The sequence below is a fragment of the Camelus bactrianus genome, chromosome 35, assembly GCF_048773025.1.
Source record: "Camelus bactrianus isolate YW-2024 breed Bactrian camel chromosome 35, ASM4877302v1, whole genome shotgun sequence".
Classification (NCBI taxonomy): Eukaryota; Metazoa; Chordata; class Mammalia; order Artiodactyla; family Camelidae; genus Camelus; species Camelus bactrianus.
The window spans coordinates 7,382,561-7,401,703 of NC_133573.1; the positions used below are offsets into that span (position 1 = coordinate 7,382,561).

At 42.7% G+C, this 19,143-nt stretch overlaps 1 protein-coding gene across 1 annotated transcript in view; it reads left to right on the forward strand.

Annotated features, from left to right (window-relative positions):
• Positions 1-19,143, forward strand: part of FAM107B (family with sequence similarity 107 member B) — a 191,537-nt gene that overhangs the window by 77,283 nt on the left and 95,111 nt on the right. Inside the window, exon 2 of the mRNA XM_010959397.3 lies at positions 2,570-2,630. Coding sequence (XP_010957699.2) covers positions 2,570-2,630 — 61 coding nt within the window. The remainder of the gene's footprint in view (positions 1-2,569; positions 2,631-19,143) is intronic.

The window sequence follows — 19,143 nt, forward strand, 5'->3', positions numbered from 1 at the left end:
TATGCTGAGAGCTCTCCGGCCAAGCAGATTTCAAATATCCTTCCATCTGCAGATCCTTCCAGGGCTTTGCAGTTTTTACTAGCTAATGAGAAGATTGGGGGAGGGGCAATTTAAAATGAAGTCATAAATATGTTTGGAAGGAAGTTAAAGGGCTAAGTTATTTCACAGTTCTGGAATTCAGAGCAATGAAAAAAGTAAACAGTCTTATTGGCACAAAGGCGAATCCTTTCATCCACGAAACAACTTTATTTAGGTTATTTTGGCATCTTAAGAGTCTTTTCCCGTGACTGTATTATAAAATAACTCCTCGTGTTTTCGTTCTACACTGTTCTGTTGGGACTTGTGAAACAAGAAATTGCTGCATTTAGTTGCTCTGTAATGGGGTTTTCTATCACTTATGTGTCCTTTGGTGTACTCTTAATTCGCATCCTTTCTAGAAATGTGATTTTGAAAGCAATTTTCTTTAACATTTCTTGTAACACATAAATTTGAGATAATTAGACCAAAGGCTTGTTTGTCCAAATTGCCCATGCCAATGCTATTTCATGGGTTTTAAAAAATAGGACATATTTTTGAAACTGGTCTCTGATGGTGAACACCTGAAGGTGTTTTTCAATCTCTGAAGAAACATTTGTTTCCAGCACAGGTGAAATCAATTCCTTTATGAGTTGATACCAATGGTGATCTAAATGACACTACTCTTTAAGAACTGAAAAGGACATTTCTTTATCTTACTAACCAAGCTTGAGAGTCTGGTGGATTCTCAACTAGCTGAGATGTGACCCAGGAGCTGCAAACTCAGAACACATTGGAGATTACTCCTGTGATGGATAATATCAGTTTTTGAGTCCTATTGTTTCACTCTGGATAGAGAGTAGTTATCATTTATGGAACCCTACACCTATATGCTTTATTACAGTCCAGAACATCTTCTATTGGGCTAAATTCTTAGGAAGAACAAAGTATAGGCAGAAAGTGTGACAGCTAAGGAAGGAAGCTGAGTAGGGGACTACCTACACTATAATTCAAGAGATGTTAGAAGGAATCTTCACTAAAAATTGAGGTCCATATAATGAAAAAGAACATGAAAAAGAATATATATGTGTAAAGATATATATGTATAACTGAATCACTATGTTGTATACCAGAAATTAAAACAACACTATAAATCAACTATACTTCAATTAAAAAAAAAAACCTAAAAATAGTCTCACCATATGATCCAGCAATCCCATTCCTGGGCATAAATTCTGAGAAAACTCTAATTCTAAAAGGTACATGTACCCCAATGTTCATAGCAGTACTATTCACAATAACCAGGACATGAAACAACCCAAATGTCCATCAACAAGTGACTGGATAAAAAAGATGTGGTATATATACACAATGGAATACTACTCAGCCATAAAAAATAATGAAATAATGCCATTTGCAGCAACATGGATGGACCTAGAGATTATTATATTAAGTGAAGTAAGTCAGACAGAGAAAAGCAAGTGTCATGATATCACTTATAAGTGGGATCTAAAAAAATGACACAAATGGACTTATTTACAAAACAGAAGGAGACTCACATAGAAAACAAACTATGGTTACCAAAGGGGAAAGAGGGAATGGATAAATTAGGAGCCTGGGATTAACATATATGTACGACTATACATAAAATGGGTAAACAACAAGGACCTACTGTAGAGCATGGGGAACTATATTCAATATCTTGTAATAACCTATAATGGAAAAGAATCTGAAAAATATATGTGTAGATAGATACACATGTCCAACTGAATCACTTTGCTGTAAACCTGAAACTGACACAACATTGTAAATCAACTATACTCCAATAAAAAAATTTTTTAAATGACCCCTTTAAAGAAAACCAAGGTCCCACAGATATAGCCCACAACAAGCACTCGGCAAATATTTGTCCAATGAAGAAAATAAATCAAAGGATCAGCATAAAGTCACCTTGCAGATAAAATGAGAAAACCCTCAGTTAGGCATTCCTCTTAATTCCCCGCCCTCCCTCCTAGCTGGGCCTACTGCCGCCAATGCTACAGGGGTCACGGTTGTCATTAAAGAATGTCAAACCAGAACTCAGAGAAGAAAGTGTTCACTTACCTCCCCAGACAGAAAAATAACTGTGGGCTTGGGATAGAATTTTCAAAAGTAACTGAAATTGGCTTTTTGAATTGTGAAAAGCACAACAAACAAAACAAAACAAAATAAAATTCTTTGTGTTACACCATACTGGCAGAATTTTTCTCTTATGGAAAAACCTGCCACCATGTTTAAGTACCTGATGTCCCCAACCTTATTAGTCACAGAGGGCCCCCATGTTGTACGCCTTCAGGGACAACATTCAGACACCTCTAGGTGAGTGGCACTGCGAGTTCGTAACCCAGCACCCCCAGAGTTACACCTACTGTTAAGTGTGTTGCTTACCCAAAGCCTCAGTTCATAAGGGCATGGTTTAATTTTTTCGGATCTCAAATTAGTAAGTTTGCAAAAAGAATTAATGTGTTATTTTTCCTTTCTTCCTATTTTTCTGGTTTGTCAGACTGGAACTCAGGAAGAGGAAGGATGCCCAAAAGAACCTAAATGCCCCGGGTTGGAAAAGAAGACGGCCTCAGGTACAGCATGTTCAGTGCGGCGCCTCCTTTCCCGGGCTGCTGTTGCTGACAGCCAGGCTCACAGAATCCGAAAGCTTCGCAGATTGCAGAGGAAAATGTCTATGTCCCCAGTGATGGGAAACACGACTAGAAGTGCCACGTGTGGTGTATTCCAGGCACGACGTCTGGACCATCTGGTCACGATGCAGAAAACAGCTCCTTCTCTTTTTCTTCCTTTTATTGATTTCAGTTCTTGCTGAACCGATACTTGCAATGCAATAGATGATGATGATGATGAAGCAATTTCAAGTTCGGTAATACGAAAATAAGTAGTGTCACTTTTTACTTGTGTATTTATGATTACCTTGGAAAACGTTATTTAGGTGCATCTGCTGTTTTCTTTTTTAATGTTTGTGTATAGTTAAGTATGCAGCTTTGCTAAAGCTGTTTACCTCATAGCAGGTCTCTGTATGAGATAATACGGAAAGAAACAAATGGCAAATGAGTTCATAACTTAGTTTCTGTTTATGATCAGCAATGATAATGACAAGTAATGGTCATAAAAATACACACTAGTTGAATGGACTGAATAATAATGAAGGCTAAGTCTTAATACTCTCAGCTTCTATTATTCCAGCGGCTTTTAGTCTGGTGTTTGATATGATCAGGGGTTAGATGAAGGCTCCAGATGTGTGTGCTGCCGGCAGAAGCTCATGTTTGTAATTTAAGGAAGATCAGGGAGCAGAATTAAGAAAATGGAAATGGTGACGAAAAGAATATGCAAAGTGAGAGGGGAAGTTGCCACCTGGCTCTGATGTAGATGGGGGAGAGAGAATGAGCGATTAACCAGCTCCACCCTCTCCCTCTACACCCCTCCCACATGTCGGCCCCACCCGTAGCAAACACTGTTTCAGTTTAATGCCTCTTCCTAGGATATTCTCCCCGTGCAGATCCTTGTTTGACTGGCTTCTCTCCAATCAGTTCTCAGCTGAAATATCCAGTCCCAGAGGCTACCTTGTCATTCCTCAAAATCACTCTTCATCCCGTTGCCCATTTTTAGTTTTTTCATAACACTGATTATGATCCCAAATCATCTTTCTGTTGATTGGTTTCTTTACTTATTGTCCCCTCAGGAGATTGTGGCATATGAACTTGGTCTGGAATGATAGATATGAAATCTATTTGCGAAGAGAGGCACATTAGCTGGAGTGTTTATGAAGTGAAAACCAAAATGATATCTAGTTGGAGTTCTGCCCATTTGTTGACTGATGACCTAATCCTTTGGCATCTTTCACCTTATCCTGAGGTCTATAATTTGTACTTGCAGGGGCCACCCAGGGGCCAATGGCAGGTTAATTGGGAGGGGGGTTGAATTTTACCACAATCATAACCCATCCTTTGCTCTCTAATAATTCAGCATCTATGTACATTTGAGGGCTTTTTAAATAAGTGACCTGCCTGTAATGGACAGAACCTGATGCCTACTCAGAATCAGGTAGCATTTCCCCTTGACTTCATGGGTACATTAGGTGAGTGGACGGAGTAGCCCATTTGTAGTAAGTCCCTTTTAATGTGATACAGAGTGGGTTGCTGTCAGTTGGTGCTCCATTTCAGCCAGACCAGCCCTGTGGAGACTCGGCAGCTGGATGAGGATTACTTTTGCCTCCAGCCTGCACCTTCTCAGTACAGTGAGGCTCCTCATCACTTCCTTACCCCCCAGTTTCTCTACCATCAGACGGACACACGGTCAGGCACGTACATGTGATTTCAAATCATGATATTTTCTCTTGTTCAGCCTATGGGTATTTTTAAGCCACATACCTACCTGTGGAATGAAAAAAATGCAGTGGCTGTTAGGGGGATTTTAAGTATCAGTAAGCAGATAAAGAAGACAGGGCATTTCTGGCTACAATCACCATGCAGGATTAGTTACTTTCTCAACCTGAGCATAGCATGGCCCTGAGTCATGGGAACACTCAGCAAAGATTCCATCAGACTCCAAAGGGTGTTCCTCTGGAGCAGGGATTACATCTGTTTCCAAAGGAGGTTAGATCCTTTATTGAAAGGCGCCACTTTAAAGACTTACTATGCACTTCTGATATAATATTCAATGCAAAAATGAAGAAAAGGGTGGAAAGTTAAGCCTGGGTTAAGCGTATCCCTCTGCAAAGGGAAAAGGAAGGAAGAAGCAAGGGACCCGTGAACAATGGTGATGTGCGTGGGGGTCCCATGGAGAAGAGTTTTCCATCAACTTCACAGCCCCTTTGATGTGACCATGATGTTGTTCATAGAGCAGAGGGAAAAAGCAAAGATACTTCACTAGCAGTGACAAGGCAGAGGCCATGACTGCAAACAGGGAGAACTCTGCGTCAGCAAGGGGCACCATTGGAAGCCTGATGACACGACCCAATAAACCAGCTACTGGAAGATGCAGAGGGCAGGGCAAGAACGACAGGCTCTCGCCGGGGCTCAGGCCTCGTTTCTCAGCAGCTGCTGCATCAAAGCTGTCAGACTTCTCAGTCCACATGCCTCACACCCCTACCTCCCCTTGTGTCTTTCTTTCCCTAGATAATCACTTTCCTTCTTGCCTCCCCATGGAATGTGTTCCTTTCCCGCAGCTTTCTGTGATTGCTCAGACTTTTTATTTCAGGGAAGATTCTCATTGTGAGCCTTCATTTAACCTGTTTCTGGTCTACAGAAGGGCCCCTGGAACAAGCCAGGTATCCCATACCCATACTACAGCCTGTAAAAGTCATCAGTAGTGAACAGGATTAAAACAGAACATTACTTCCTCAGTACAGAGCTTTAGGATGACAGCTGACAGAGAGAAACAACAGATCTTACCCAGGCTGATCTTACTTGGAGCCAAAAGGAAAGAAGTCACGTGGTGCCAGTTTTCTAGAAAGAGGGATATTAGCAACCTTTCCCATGTGGTCTGTCAGAATTTGTTCATTCATTGCCCTGAGGGCAGTGAGACTGATGAATGGTCCAGCTCTGCTTTCTTGAGAGAACGCTTTTAAAAAATGAATTGGATCCTTTCTGGTGGCTGTGTATCAAAAAAAAAAAAAAAAAGTAAAATGTGTTCTTAAAATGTGGCCTCCGTCTTGCCATATTTCTTGCCCTGCGCTGCTTTAGAAGCAAGCCAAGGGATTCTGAATGCTGAAACAGGTTTAAATGTGTTAAAATCAGAGAAGAGTTTGTGGAATCCCTGTTATCTTTCTGTTTGCCCTCACCCTGTGCTGTTAACAGGGGCCCCAAGATGGCAACTCTTTGTTCATAAGAGGCGGGACAGTCAAAGGACTCCATCAGAATAGCCTCCTTTTGCTAAAGGTCCCCGGGGCCCAGTGGGGCCGAGTGGGGCTGGGTGGGGCCCCGCGCCCTCTCCGAGCTGGCTGTCTGTGTCCTCCTCTGCACTTAATCAAATTTTCGTTTCCTGTGGTTCGTAGGTTTTTCAAGTGTCAAGTCACAAACCCCAAATGGTTAAAATCCTTTAACTAAAACTGGAGACAATGAGGGGAAAATACCTGTATTTTTGTAACCTTAGGAGGAAGTGAGACCAGGGTCCCACTCTTAAGTGACCTGATGGTGCTGTGCGTGTGGGGCCAGCCCCCTGCGGCCACTCCGAGGTCAGGCTTTCTGGCTGAGAGTCCCAGGAGGTGACAAAATGAGACCTGTTCTCTGTTCATTCAGGCAAATACAAGGTCTGCTTTTCCTTCCATGTCGCAGTAGAACGGTCAAAATGAGGTTTCCGCCCCAGCCAACTTTATTTCAGTGTCACTCTGTTTGGATTGTGCAGAAAAGTTATTTCTCTGTCTTACCAATTTTTCTGAGGCTCCAGCCAAAGGATGAACAGGAATCTGTTCAGGTAGGGAATTAGAAAACAGACAGGTGGTGTATTTCCTTTACCTGGAATTTTACTTTCTTTTTAGTCTCTCAAACTTGGAATAGATAAGGGTTCTCAGGGGCCTTTTATTAGAGAAATTGCTCCTGCAGGGTAGATGACTTTCAGTGGAGATCTAATCTCTAGACTCCTCTGTAGGATGTTTTGGTCTGCTTGGCTCCCGTCCCCACCCCGGGTCAGGTATTTGCTGTATTAAGACTTTCTTGGACCACCTGGAGCAAAATTGCAGCCTCGCCCTAATTCTTATCTCCTTGCCCCACCTTGCTGGTTTGAAAACCACTGACTCTCACCAAACACACCAGAGCCTTTACTGGCCAGTTTTCCCCTCTAGAATGTAAGCTCCATGAAGGCAGGACCGTTGTGTGTTTTATGCGTTGTGAACACCTGGCAGGTAGCAGGTGCTCCAGAAATACTGGTAGGATGGAGAATGAATGCTTTCTCTTTTCTCTCTCTCTCTCTCTCTCTCTCTCTCTCTTTTTAATGAAGTATAGTCAGTTTACAATGTTGTATCAATTTCTGGTATACAGCACATTGCTTCAGTCATACATGAATATTCTTAAAAAAAAAAAAGACAAATGCTCTCTTCTTTTTGACTCTTGCTAAAGCAACAAGAGCCATGGGAAACCTGACACTCTGAGGATCTTTTTCTATTTGCTTTTTCCCCAGCTCCTGGAATATGGAAGAACTCCACATAAATGGCTGTTTGGCTAAAATACACATAAATGCGTGCATGAATAATTGAGCCTGGTTGACCACACAACTTTCGATATAAAAACCATTGTTCAGTTGGGTGTTTAACAAACACTAAGTGAGCCATCCTGATGGCGGGGGGCAGGTGTTGAAAGTGAGGGAGATATGGGTCTTGCCTTCAAGGAGTTCAGTGTACTGTCTTCCTCTGAGTTGATTTCTTTCCATTCCCTTAACCATAGGACGGACAGTCTGAGGGCTCCTGGGAGGACTTTTATTAGAGAAAACGCTACTAGGGGTTGTAGATGACTTTCACCAAAGTCCTGGTCCTTAAACTCCTTTAGGGGACTTTGCTATCATGGTCCTGTTTTAGCCTAAGAAATCCCACTATTTTGTCTCTACTTCAAATAATAGTGACAAGATGTTCACTATCATATAAATTCTTCCAAAGAAACAAAGGCAGCCACGTGCTTGTTGCAGGAGGTTTCCCAGAGGCACACAGTCCTCTGAAGGTGATAGGTTCCCTCTTGAGAGAACTAAAATACTGCCAGACAGGTGCTCTAACATATATTCATAAAGAGGAAGACGTTTCTAGAGTTTACTTGCAGGTCTTGTGTTATCCATGTAGGAGAATATCTTTTTTTTACCCCAGATTTTCTTCACCTGCTAAGTCAGTTGGGCTTCCGAGAATCGGAGATGCTTCTCTGGTGACTGGGGGTGGGAGGATGCGGGGGTGGGAGTAAGGTCTGTCTTTGGCAGGAGAAGGTAGCAAGGAAGTGCTTTGAGTCTGAGGTAGAGGAAGACTTCCTGGCCTGACTGTTAGAGACGTGCCCGTCCGCTCCCAGCTCACCACCGTTTCCTGGGGTAGGAAGGTATCAGACGAAGGAAATCAGGTTTCCAAGTTCTTGGAGCTCTCCTCAGCAAAATCTCTGAAGTGACAGTCCCACCCACAGCGCTAAAACCACAGCATCCATCCTCCTCAGGGTCACCCAGAGAGCGGTCTCGGCTTTTTCTCCTCTTTTCATGGGCAGAGAGCTCATTGCTTCCAGATTTTTCATTCTGGAATTTCAACAGGCCACTTACCATTTGTAAGTGGAACAACACAAGTATAAAACAAAATGAAGGTTTGCTTTGGTCTTGTGTGTTCAAGGTACACTTGGTGCATTATTGATGGACTGTGACCTTGAAGAGAAGCGGACGCCCGCCTGCACAGCTGATGTTTGGTTTGGATATTGTGCCCAATGTTCCAGGAGACACCGAGCTTTCTTTACCCTGTACGGCTCCCCATCCAGTCCTGGGACCCCTTAGAGTGGTGGAAATCGAGGCAGAGGGCTTTCCAGAAGTTCATCCAGGTCATAAAGTGAATCAGTTATCAGGAATGAAATTTTCAGTGTGGTAATACTCAGAGCAGAATTACCTCATATTTGTGTGTGTGTGTGAGAGAGAGACAAGATGTGTCTCTAAGCTATTTCACTTTCTTTTATTATTTTCTTGTTTGTTTAAAGTTTTTAATGGGTCTTTTGAAAGACCCTCTTAGAGGAGAAAGGATTGGGAAGGCGACATTTACATCCCGAAGCAGCAATGATTGAAGTAGCTTGTGCATTAAATAAATCAAACTGGAAAGTGATGGACTTTAAAGGTTTCCACCCTGGGGGAATCTCTGTCCCCACTTCCCTCTTCTCACATCCTCTCCCCTGTGCACGAACGTGGAGACGGCACTTGGGTACCCAGCCAGCTCTCTCCTGGGGGTGGACCTTCCCTCCTGCCTGGATCTGCAGAGTAGAAACCATCACCTCGCCACTCCAGCTGGTTATGGTCACAAAGGCTCTGAGGAGAGAGAGTGTGAAGTTTTTCTCTCTCCAAGATTGTTGTCATTGTTGTTGCTACTTACCCATGTTTCTCCGCAAACATTTAAGTGAAGTGGCATTTTTGGTCCTGGGGTCCCCCGAACTCAGCTGCTTTATTTCCTCACACTCCCCACACTCCAGTTCAGCCTGTCTTCATTGCAGCTGGACTTTACTGTGTACATCATGATTCCTGGTAGATCAGCCCCTATTCCTGAATTTGTGTATAGAAGGGGCACAGGGGCAAGCAGTATGGTTGGAAAGACAGTAATGGCCTTGTCCTGAAGCCGCTTTTGTACAGCACTGAGGAAATGTGATTGTTTGGGTCAAAGGTACAGGAGGCAGGATGGATGAAGCTGGGGGTGTGCCCAGCCGGTGCCTCCCACGCCGTCTTTCACTTTGGCACACACTGGCCCCACTTCCAGCACCTGCAGGTCTCTGCCTGAGGCTTTCTCTTCCAGAACCTGCTCTCAAGCCCCCCAAGAGTAGCCCCCAGCAATCACTGAGGGGAATTGGTCAGTCAATCCCTCTGCTCTCTGGCCCCTTGGGAAGCACATTCCACTGGCTTTCCACAGAGTTACGCCCCTTCATCCCTGGAAGTCACGGGCTGGATAAGCCCTGCACCAGCTGCTCCCCTCCCATATCTGCACCCCACACCCCTCCTGGTGTGTCCTTCACCTGCCAAATAAACTGGGGGAACCAAACTAAGAGAGAGTCCCTTGGCACAGTCACTATTGAATGCATCATAACATTTAAAAGCATCCATGAGATCTCAAAAAGAAAAACTTCCAAAAATGTTTTTAAAAACCTAAATGTAAAGTAGCTGCTTTGATTACTACCTTGTTCACTGGTCAAAATGGTGGCATGCCCAAGCTTCTTAAAATTCCCTTCTTCTGATTGCAGTCCTCTATCCTTACCTGTCCCCTGGGGCATGGTTAATGACTAGTAAGAAGGAATGAGAATCTCCCATCTCAAACTTGGCTATCACAAAGCATATTTGCTTAGGTATTGCCATAGTTTGATGCATTTTGATCATGCTTGATTAGAGTTTAATAGTGGATTTGAGTCTCAAGCATGGGAACTCATGTTCAGCTTAATTACTGATCGGTCCCATGTGAACTTGAATCATGATCTACTGTTTTGAACCTGGTTAAAAGCAGCTTAGGAAAGAACACCTCTGGCTCCTTATCCTTCAGCACAGAGAGATGATGGGAGAAAGAGACAATAAAACATGATAGCAAACTGCTAATGAAGACCTTCCTCTAACAAATTATAGCTGAGAGCTGATATCCAGTCTGCATGCTACACAGATATTCAGAAACTGAGTAATCCTGAAAACCTGCAAGGTGATTTTAGCTGCTCATGGCTGATGTTACAGAGTCAGCTCAGCTTGTAGGCGCATTTTGTTTGGCCTGATGTCTTTAATTTTTTTTAATTGGTTGCCAGTGTTTAAAAACTGGAAACTTTTGTATAAAAAATCTTGGGTCTGATTTCTTTCAAGAAATTATAAGAACTGGCCAAACCAGGCCTGCATCCTTAAGTGGTTACAAAAAAAAAAAAAAAATCAGCTGGAGTCACATCCTCCAGATGGTCCTCACCATCCTGCCTGTGGTCTGAGAAGCAGGTAAGATTCGTGGGGGCCGTTGCTATGGAAACAGGAGGACACGACAGCAGCAAGTTGGTGAGCACTTACCTCGGCCAGTGATCTCTGCACAATTCTCTGACACTCCCTGCAGTTACTGTTTCCTCTTTGCAAGAGGCTAATACTATAGGCGTCTTGTGATTTCAGTGACAGAGGTTACAGACACTTTGCAGCTCTGCAGGGCACCACCAGGAGACGGAACCACTTAGTGGCTGGGTGTGGCTGATTGGCTAGAGGTAGATTCCGTTTCACACCTGATGACACATGATGCTGGAGGACTCAGGGACCGCTTCTCCTCTGGGTCTTACCCTTTCCTGGGAACTGAACGGCCACTGTGTTCTCACTGAGAGGACTGCAGTAAAGCAACTTCTGTTTCTGCCTTTGCTCAGCAAGCCTGGTGTAAAATCTGCTTTGTGAGCATTTGCCCATCTGGCTGTGTGACTGGCACCTTTTAGATAGAGTTTGATCAAGCATGGCTCCTGGGTGTATAGTAATCATGGAAATGTTCAGCTTTCCTATCCAAGGAGAAGTTGACAAAAGGGACAAATTGCCCTTGGCTTTTTCCAAGCCATAGAAGCAGAACAGATCAAGGACTCAAAAAGTCAGGCCATGTTTTGCCTGACTTCCAGTCAATTCTAGTATTTGGCCATGACTGTAAATACTGTGGCACCCATTCATAGGGTCACATGGTTTGTTTGTCTGTGTCCTCAACAAGGGTGTTTGGAGCCTGCCTCTATGCTGGGCACTGAGATGGGGCCTTCAGTCTTGCCTTCTTGCTTTTTTGTTCACCTGGAACCAGTTATTGCCCTCAACCCTAACAGCCATTTTTCCAGAAGATAATATTTTGCCTTTTTCTTCTGTGCCTGAGTTCTTCACAAGGCTGCCCTGCTCTAAGTGGGTTCATAGTACATAGTTCCTTCCAACAATTTGGAAAAGGCTTAAGGAAAACGGATAATTGTGTTACTTCCTTCAGGTGACTACAACTGTCTCTGCTCCTGGCCTCCTACAACCGTGGATCGTATCCTGAGTTAATCTGGTCCAGCTGCCATTTTTGGTGTTTGCATGTGCGGGACCACATCATCTGAATTGCTCTTTTCTAACAACTGAACACAAAGCATCTGATAACCATGCTGGCCTGATCTCTAACAATAACATTAGCCAACGTTTATTAAGCACTTGCAATGCGTTAGAGACTGCGCTAAGTGCTTTACATGGATTTCTTATTTAATCCTCTTAACAGTGCTATGGAGAAGGTACTATGTTATCCACACTATGCAGATAAGGAAACGCAAGCTTAAAAAAATTTATTTATCCCAACGTAAGTCTAGCTGAGTCCAAAGCCCTATACTCTGAGCTGTTTTAGCAACTCTGTAAATACCAAGTGTCTCCTGGACAGAGTTGAGAATTTCTGAACAGTACCATATGAGAGGGCTGATTTTACATCTCTCTGATTTGAGCCAGTTTATCAGCAGGGACCTTAGCTCTGGTGCCCTTTAGAAAGGCTAGGCTTCTAGTTTCTCATAAGGAGGTGACAGCTGGGGTAGAGTTCTTGGAATTGGCCTTGAGTGTATAAAGTCATGTTTGATGGAGATGAAGTAAAGAAATGAGAATCTACCTTTTTTTTTTTTTTTTTAGTTTGGTGATGTCAAATATCTGTTTTCAGTCTGCTTCACTCTACTAGGACATGGTGTTTAAATCTGGTAGAATCAAAATCAATAGTAAACTTCCCCCAAACTTAGCTCTTCTTTCCAACTGTATGATTTCCATTTATGGTGTCACTGTTCATCTTGGCTTCAAGCTTCTAGGCCATGTTTGATTCCTTCTATCTACTTAACCTCTATATCAATCTTATTGAGTTCCTTTGTAGTATTTCTTGTATCCATTCCAACTTTTCCATCATTCCTGCTGTTACACTACATTTTGGGTCATTATTCCCTCATGTCCAGACTATTTTCATAGTTTCCTCACTGGACTTTCTGCATCCAGGTTTTACCTGCTCACCCTGCACACCACTGTCTGGGTACTTACTCATCTATTAAAAATCACACCTAGGCTGGAAGGTCCAAGTCCATTACTATAGCCTCCATGAATAGAGTAATGAAGTACATACTGAGAAGTAATGTCACCCAAATCCCTCTTACGGCCCATAATTTACAATCACGTGTGAACATGTCTTATCCCTGCCAGTTGTTTATCCAATATTCATATTATCTCCTCCAGCCACAGGGTCTGATAGTGTTGGATGCAATTTTAAGCGCAGGGCTAAAACTACATTTTTCAGCCACCCTTGCAGATAGGGCTGGCTGATGAATACATAAGCTAGGTTGTCAGGAGGTCTTAATTCGATTCTTCCAGAAGTAGATCCTGAGGCAAGGAGTCTAGCATAGGTTGTTTAGAGGAGAGCTTAGGAATAGACTGTGGAGAGAAACAGCATAGGGCAGGCAGCCAACCAAGGGCTGGTTATTAAGAAAACAATCACTGTTGGTGACTGGAGTTTAATCCTCCCAGGGAACTATGGGAAGCAGGTGAGGGGCAGGCAATTTTAAGTTGGGACCATGCGCACTGAAGATGATAAGAGTGAGGGAATATGGCTGGATGTTATTTTTAACAGACTATTTTTTAAGAGTAGTTTTAGGTTGACAGCAAACTTGAGTGAAAGGTACAGAGTTTTCCCATGTGCTCCTTGCCCCTCATCTGCATAGCCTCCCTCATTATCAGCATCACTCACCAGAGTTGCAATCAACAAACCTACATTCATCCATCATAATCACCCAAAGTCCATAGTTTGCATTAGGGTTCACTGTCGGTGTTGTATGTTCAGTGGATGTGGACAAATGTGTAATGACATGCATCCATCATTAAAATATTACACAGAGTAGTTTCATTGTCCTTAAAATCCTCTGGCTCCACCTATTCCTCCCTCCCCACTCCCCAGCTCCTGGCAACCACTGATATTTTACTGTCTCCATAGTTTTGCATTTTCCAGAATGTCACAGAGTTGGAGTCATACAATATGTAGCATTTTCAGATTGGCTTCTTTCACTTAGTAATATGCATATTCATGTCTTTTCATGGCTTGATAACTCATTTCTTTTTAGCACAAAATAATATTCCATTGCCTGGATGCATCACAGTTTGTTTATTTATTCACCTACTGAAGGACATCTTGGTTGCTTTGAAGTTTTAGCAATTATGAATAAACTGCAATAGATACTTTCATGCGGGTTTTTGCATGGATAAAGCTGGTGGGCAAGTTTTCACCTCCTGTGGGTAAATACCAAGGAATGCAATTGCTCAATCATATGGTCACAGCGTATTTTGTTTTGGAAAAAATATGCCAAACTGTCTTCCAAAGTGGCTGTACCACTTTGTATCCATACCAGCAATGAATGAAATTGCCTGTTGGTCCACATCCTCACCAACATTTAATGTTTTCAGTGTTTTGGATTTTGGCCGTTTTAGTAGGTACGTAGAAGTATCTCATTGTTTTATGGCTGGGTTTTTAAAAAAATTAAATTTTTTCTATGAGCCTATATTATATGTATAACTGAAAAATTGTGCTTTACACTGGAATTTGACACAACATTGTAAAATGATTATAAATCAATTAAAAAATGTTAAAAAAAAATAAAATAAAATGGGGAAAAGCTAATGATTTCTTGTGAAGTCAAAAAAGGAGTACATAAAGTTATTTATATAATTACAACTACAAAACACAAAAACTGATACATAGCTTTACACAATGTGGGGAAAGGAAACAGAATGCTCACAGCATTTGTTTACCTTTATAATCCTGGCTTCCAGCACAAAGAATATGCAATACATATTTGTGGTTCTTAAATAAGTATTGGAATTAGGGATGAATTAATCTATTTTCCAAAATCTCCATAATGAGATGCTTTAAGTTTCATGAGGAAAAAAATGTCACTATATACACATAAGCCTGATTTCACAGCCCCCCAGAACCATAACATGGGGGAAGGGGCTTTCATGGTGTCCATAGAAAGATTTCAAAGGTAGCATCTACTACCATGGGGCCTCTGGAAAATTCCCCTAAGAGCACACACCCCTCCTGCTTCCTATCTGGAAGCTGACAGGCTATCATGGCAGCCGTCTTGGACCACAGGGCGGCTTTGAGGATGTAATCACATATTAAAGACAGTGGGGATAATGCACAGAAGAAGCCTTCGTTTCTGGTGCCCATAGGGCTCAATACCAAGTCTGGACTGCCTCCCTGCAGGTTCCTTTTCTGTGTCAGAACCACAGATAAAACCTGTCTCCTTTACTGCTCTGTTGTTTTTGCTACTGTCCTTTACCGCCACACCTGATCCTCACTCATGTTCATCTTAGGAAACCAGAAAGCTCCTGGAAGGGAGGATTGTATCTGTGCGTCTTCGTCTTCAGGGTGGCACTGGGCACCATGCACATAGAACCAAACCTCCGGTAAATCTTTGTGAAATAAACGAACTGAACGCAAGGGACTCAGAGAACTAAGTGTAAATGATGTGAGCATCTGAGAATGAATAAAACATTGTCTCTGTTCTCGATAGTGAAATTGTGTGTGCGCACATGCATACATGCCATTGTCTCTTTCTGTGCGGGACACATGTAGGTCAATAAAGGTGGGAGGGGTCAGCCCTCTGTCTCTTTGAATAAAGACAAGATGCCCACTCACCTCTTGTTCTCTCCTGGCGCCCTTGGAAAAGCCAGGCCTTGCCTGGTGTTACCATGATGACTGTGCTTTGAGAGCTAGTTCCTTTCCTTGGAAGCTGAAGGAAGATTATTCTAGGGATGTGTGAATAGCTCGAGTTGGCTGCGCGTGAGCCAGAGGAAGTGGTTCCCTAGCGACGGGAACCTCTGAGCACTCCCCTGCTTTCTGTCTTCTCTCCTCGAGCTCCCCGGTCAGACACCCACCAGAGGGACCACACCTGCTCTGACTTCAAGGGGCAGCACGACCCCAGCAGTTCAGTTTTCCCAGCCAGATGGCCCTGTTCCTCTTCTGCTCAGGCTTCCTCTTAAGGTCTGGGGCCTGTTTTGCTCCTGACCAGACCATAATTACCTCAGATCACATTTCCTTTTTTTTTTTTTTTTTTTTTTTTTTGTCTTTATGATTTTGACCAGAAATGGAAAATTCTGAGGTGCCTGAGGAGATTTTTGTTTTGTTTTGTTTTGTTTTGAAGAATACTAGCTTTTGTACGTTCTTTTATTTTTTTTTTTCAAGTGAGCTCAATCTCTTAAGGAAAAGTTTAGCAGACTTTTTTTTTTGCCTTGAAGAGTTAATTCTCACCCCAATCTTACTTTGTTTTTCCACAGAAGCCAAATTCACCTTATATATGTCAGCGCCTCGATACACAGTTGAATACCCAAGATGGCTGGGGAAATAATCTGGTGTCTTCTCACAACATGGCCTCAGTCTAGCAAAATGCTAGGTTCTTGAGCCAGTCATCCTTATGGGGCCATGGATCCTCTTCGTGTTCCAGTGCCCAGAGCCCAGTTTTAGAAAGCGTAAGTCTGTTCAGACCACAGCACGTAGCTGGAGCATGGGTTCAGAACTGCTGCCTGGAAATGCCCTGCTTCATCTTGGAATAGTAATCTATGTGAGAACTGCAATCTCAGAGGAGTTGGTGATATATCTTTATGGACCACTTGGCTGGTATCAGTTGGTAACATTGACTATCTGGCCGAAACTGCTGGCCATGCATGACAACATGCAGCTCATTGTAACTGAGCCTAGCAACACCTGCAGTTCTTGTCATCTGTACCTTTTAAAATATCTTCACTCATTCATTTAACCAACAGATATTTCTAATTGAGGGTCTCCATGTGTGTCTAGAGACCATGGTGTGTCTTGTGAGAAAAACACATCTGTAACCTTGGGGAGTGGGGGTTTGTCACTTTAAGAGAGGAGGTAAGATACATACCCAAGTAACTATCAAGCAGGATCATAGCCTAAACAGGGATAAACCAGACAGTTAGACATCAGCTCTTTTGAGTTGATGGAGAGAGAGTGAACCCACTTTTCTGAGTGACCTAATAGAGAGAGGGTGAGAAAAGAAAGCCGAGGAGTTACACCCATTCTGTAGACCGAGGACTTGGTCTCCAAAACAATTCATCTAACTCTTTTGATCAACCTTAATGTTTATTAAAACAACAGAATGAAACAGCAAAATCCCCTGGTGCTTCCATCCAGATGGACTCTTTCTAATCAGTGTTAAGGGCTTGGCATACGTCTGCCAAAGTGGCATAAAACAGAGACCAGGAAAAGAATTTATCTGAGATCTGGGAAAAGAAAAAATGAACCCTAGCTTAAGGGAAATTTGAAAGGCGACTGTTTATCTTATTTTCCTCCCAGGCAGTATTTTCCACTAGTAAATGAGAAAGGAGGAAAAATGCATCTCAGTAGCCAAACCCGCTGGGAGCCAGGCTCTCTTGTTAATAGCTGTCTCCCCTACAAGTTGAGTCTATCCAGGGTGGATTGTGTGCATGGTCACGGCCACGGTCATGGTTAACCAGATAAAAACAAGTTATAAATCAATGGAGATGTGGGAAATGAAGCACCACCCAAAATCAGATAGCCACTGTGTGTGTTTTCTCAGGCTGGCTGAGAATAAAGCAGAGCAGAAATCTAAGTTATTCTTAATACATTTAGGTGCCAAGCCATTGGGGATCAGTTCTGACTTTCAAAGAAATAGCCACTGCCTTCTGTGGAATTGACACTTATTAAAGATTTCTGAAGTGACGAGGGCAAGAAACACAAAAAGGGAGCCTTTTGTAGCCTAATAAGTGATTTGTACCCTCGGGCAGAAAGGACAGTGAGGTCTCAGTTGTGAAAAAAGGACGGAATTCCCCAAGGATGTGTCCTGAGTCCTGAGGCGAGGGCTCTGCTGTGACTGAGCATTTCCTGTGGCATAGTTCTCTCTCCCCAACACACTCAGGATTTTCAACTTTGAACCTAATTGCTTATCAGAAGTTCTGGGTTGACTATTATTTTTAAGATGTTGCAAACAGATGCCCCATGACTTTTGATGAGCATGTCCCAGACAGGGTATTCTAGAGAAACAGAACCAACAGGATGTGTATCTATCTGCCTACCTTCCTATCTATCTATCTATCTATCTATCTATCTATCTATCTATATGTAGATAGATAAGTAGGTAGCTGGAGATACAGGGGAGGCAGTGACATGGTGCCAGTCCAAAGGCCAGCAGTCTTAAGACCCAGAAAGAGTTGATGTTTCAGTTTGAGTCCAAATACAGGAAAAATTCTCTCTTACTCAGGGGAGGGACCGTCTTTTGGTTCTCTTCAGGGCTTCAGCTGATTAGATGAGGCCCACTCACATTGAAGAGGGCAATCTGCTTCATTCAGCCTACTGATTTTTTTTTTTTTTGTCTTTTGTCTCTTTTTTTCCTTAGTCTACTAATTTCAATGTGAATCTCATCTAAAAACACCCTCACAGGAACCCACAAAATAGAGTTTGTCCAAATATCTGGGCAACTCATAGCCCAGTCAAGTTGATACATAATTAATCCCTGACAGGCTTTGCCTCTGAAGCCCATTCAAAGTAGGGAAATCAGTATTTATTGAGCCCCTCCTAGACCAGACACTCTATGTTTATCTCTTCTTTTAAATCAAGAGGTCATTTTTCACCCACTTTGCAAAGCTGGGTGTGAAGATGGTGAGATAGATAAAGTATATAAGAAAGACCTCTCCTGTCTTTCAAATAGGAATAAAAGTTTCCTCAAAAAATAAACTTATAGAAAAGAGACACAGCCATACCAATGCCTGAAAAAGTAGGACATTCTTCCTAATACTTTCACAATCGTTTTTATTGAACCTGCCATTGAAATGCCTTGAGATGAAGCAGGACAGATACAGCTTCACCCTGCAGGCAAAGAAATGGAGTCACAGAGAAAGCAGACAACTTGCTTAAGGTCACATGGCAACTTTGAAGCAAACCTAAGACCTGAAGTTCACATTTTCTAACTTTACAGGATGGAGGAAAACTTAAGGCACGTCTGTAATATTTATGTCTGCTAATGCACATGGTGCTGACTGGCCTTACCAGTGGCAGGTGTCGTAAGTGGGAAAGATTATGGCTTCCAAGTCAGACAAGTTAGATGTGGATCCCAACTCAACCTTTGTTTTGTTGTTTCACTTTGGGAAATTTCCTTAGTTGTAAAATAAGATAGCAACACTGATCTCATTAGCTAGTGTGAGGTTAACACAGTGTAATACAACGAGTGCACAAGGCCAGGTATGTGGTAGAGAATTAAGTAGAGAATTAAGTGAGAAGAGTCCCCAGACCATCATAAGCATCCAATAAGTGTTAGCCACCATCATTACTGCTGTTGGGCTGCTGTTTCTGATCCCCAGTGTACATTGGCCTCCCCCTTCCCAGTTCTGCCATCTTACTACACCAACAAGATGGGGTACATAGAGGGGGAGAGACTAAGACAGAGG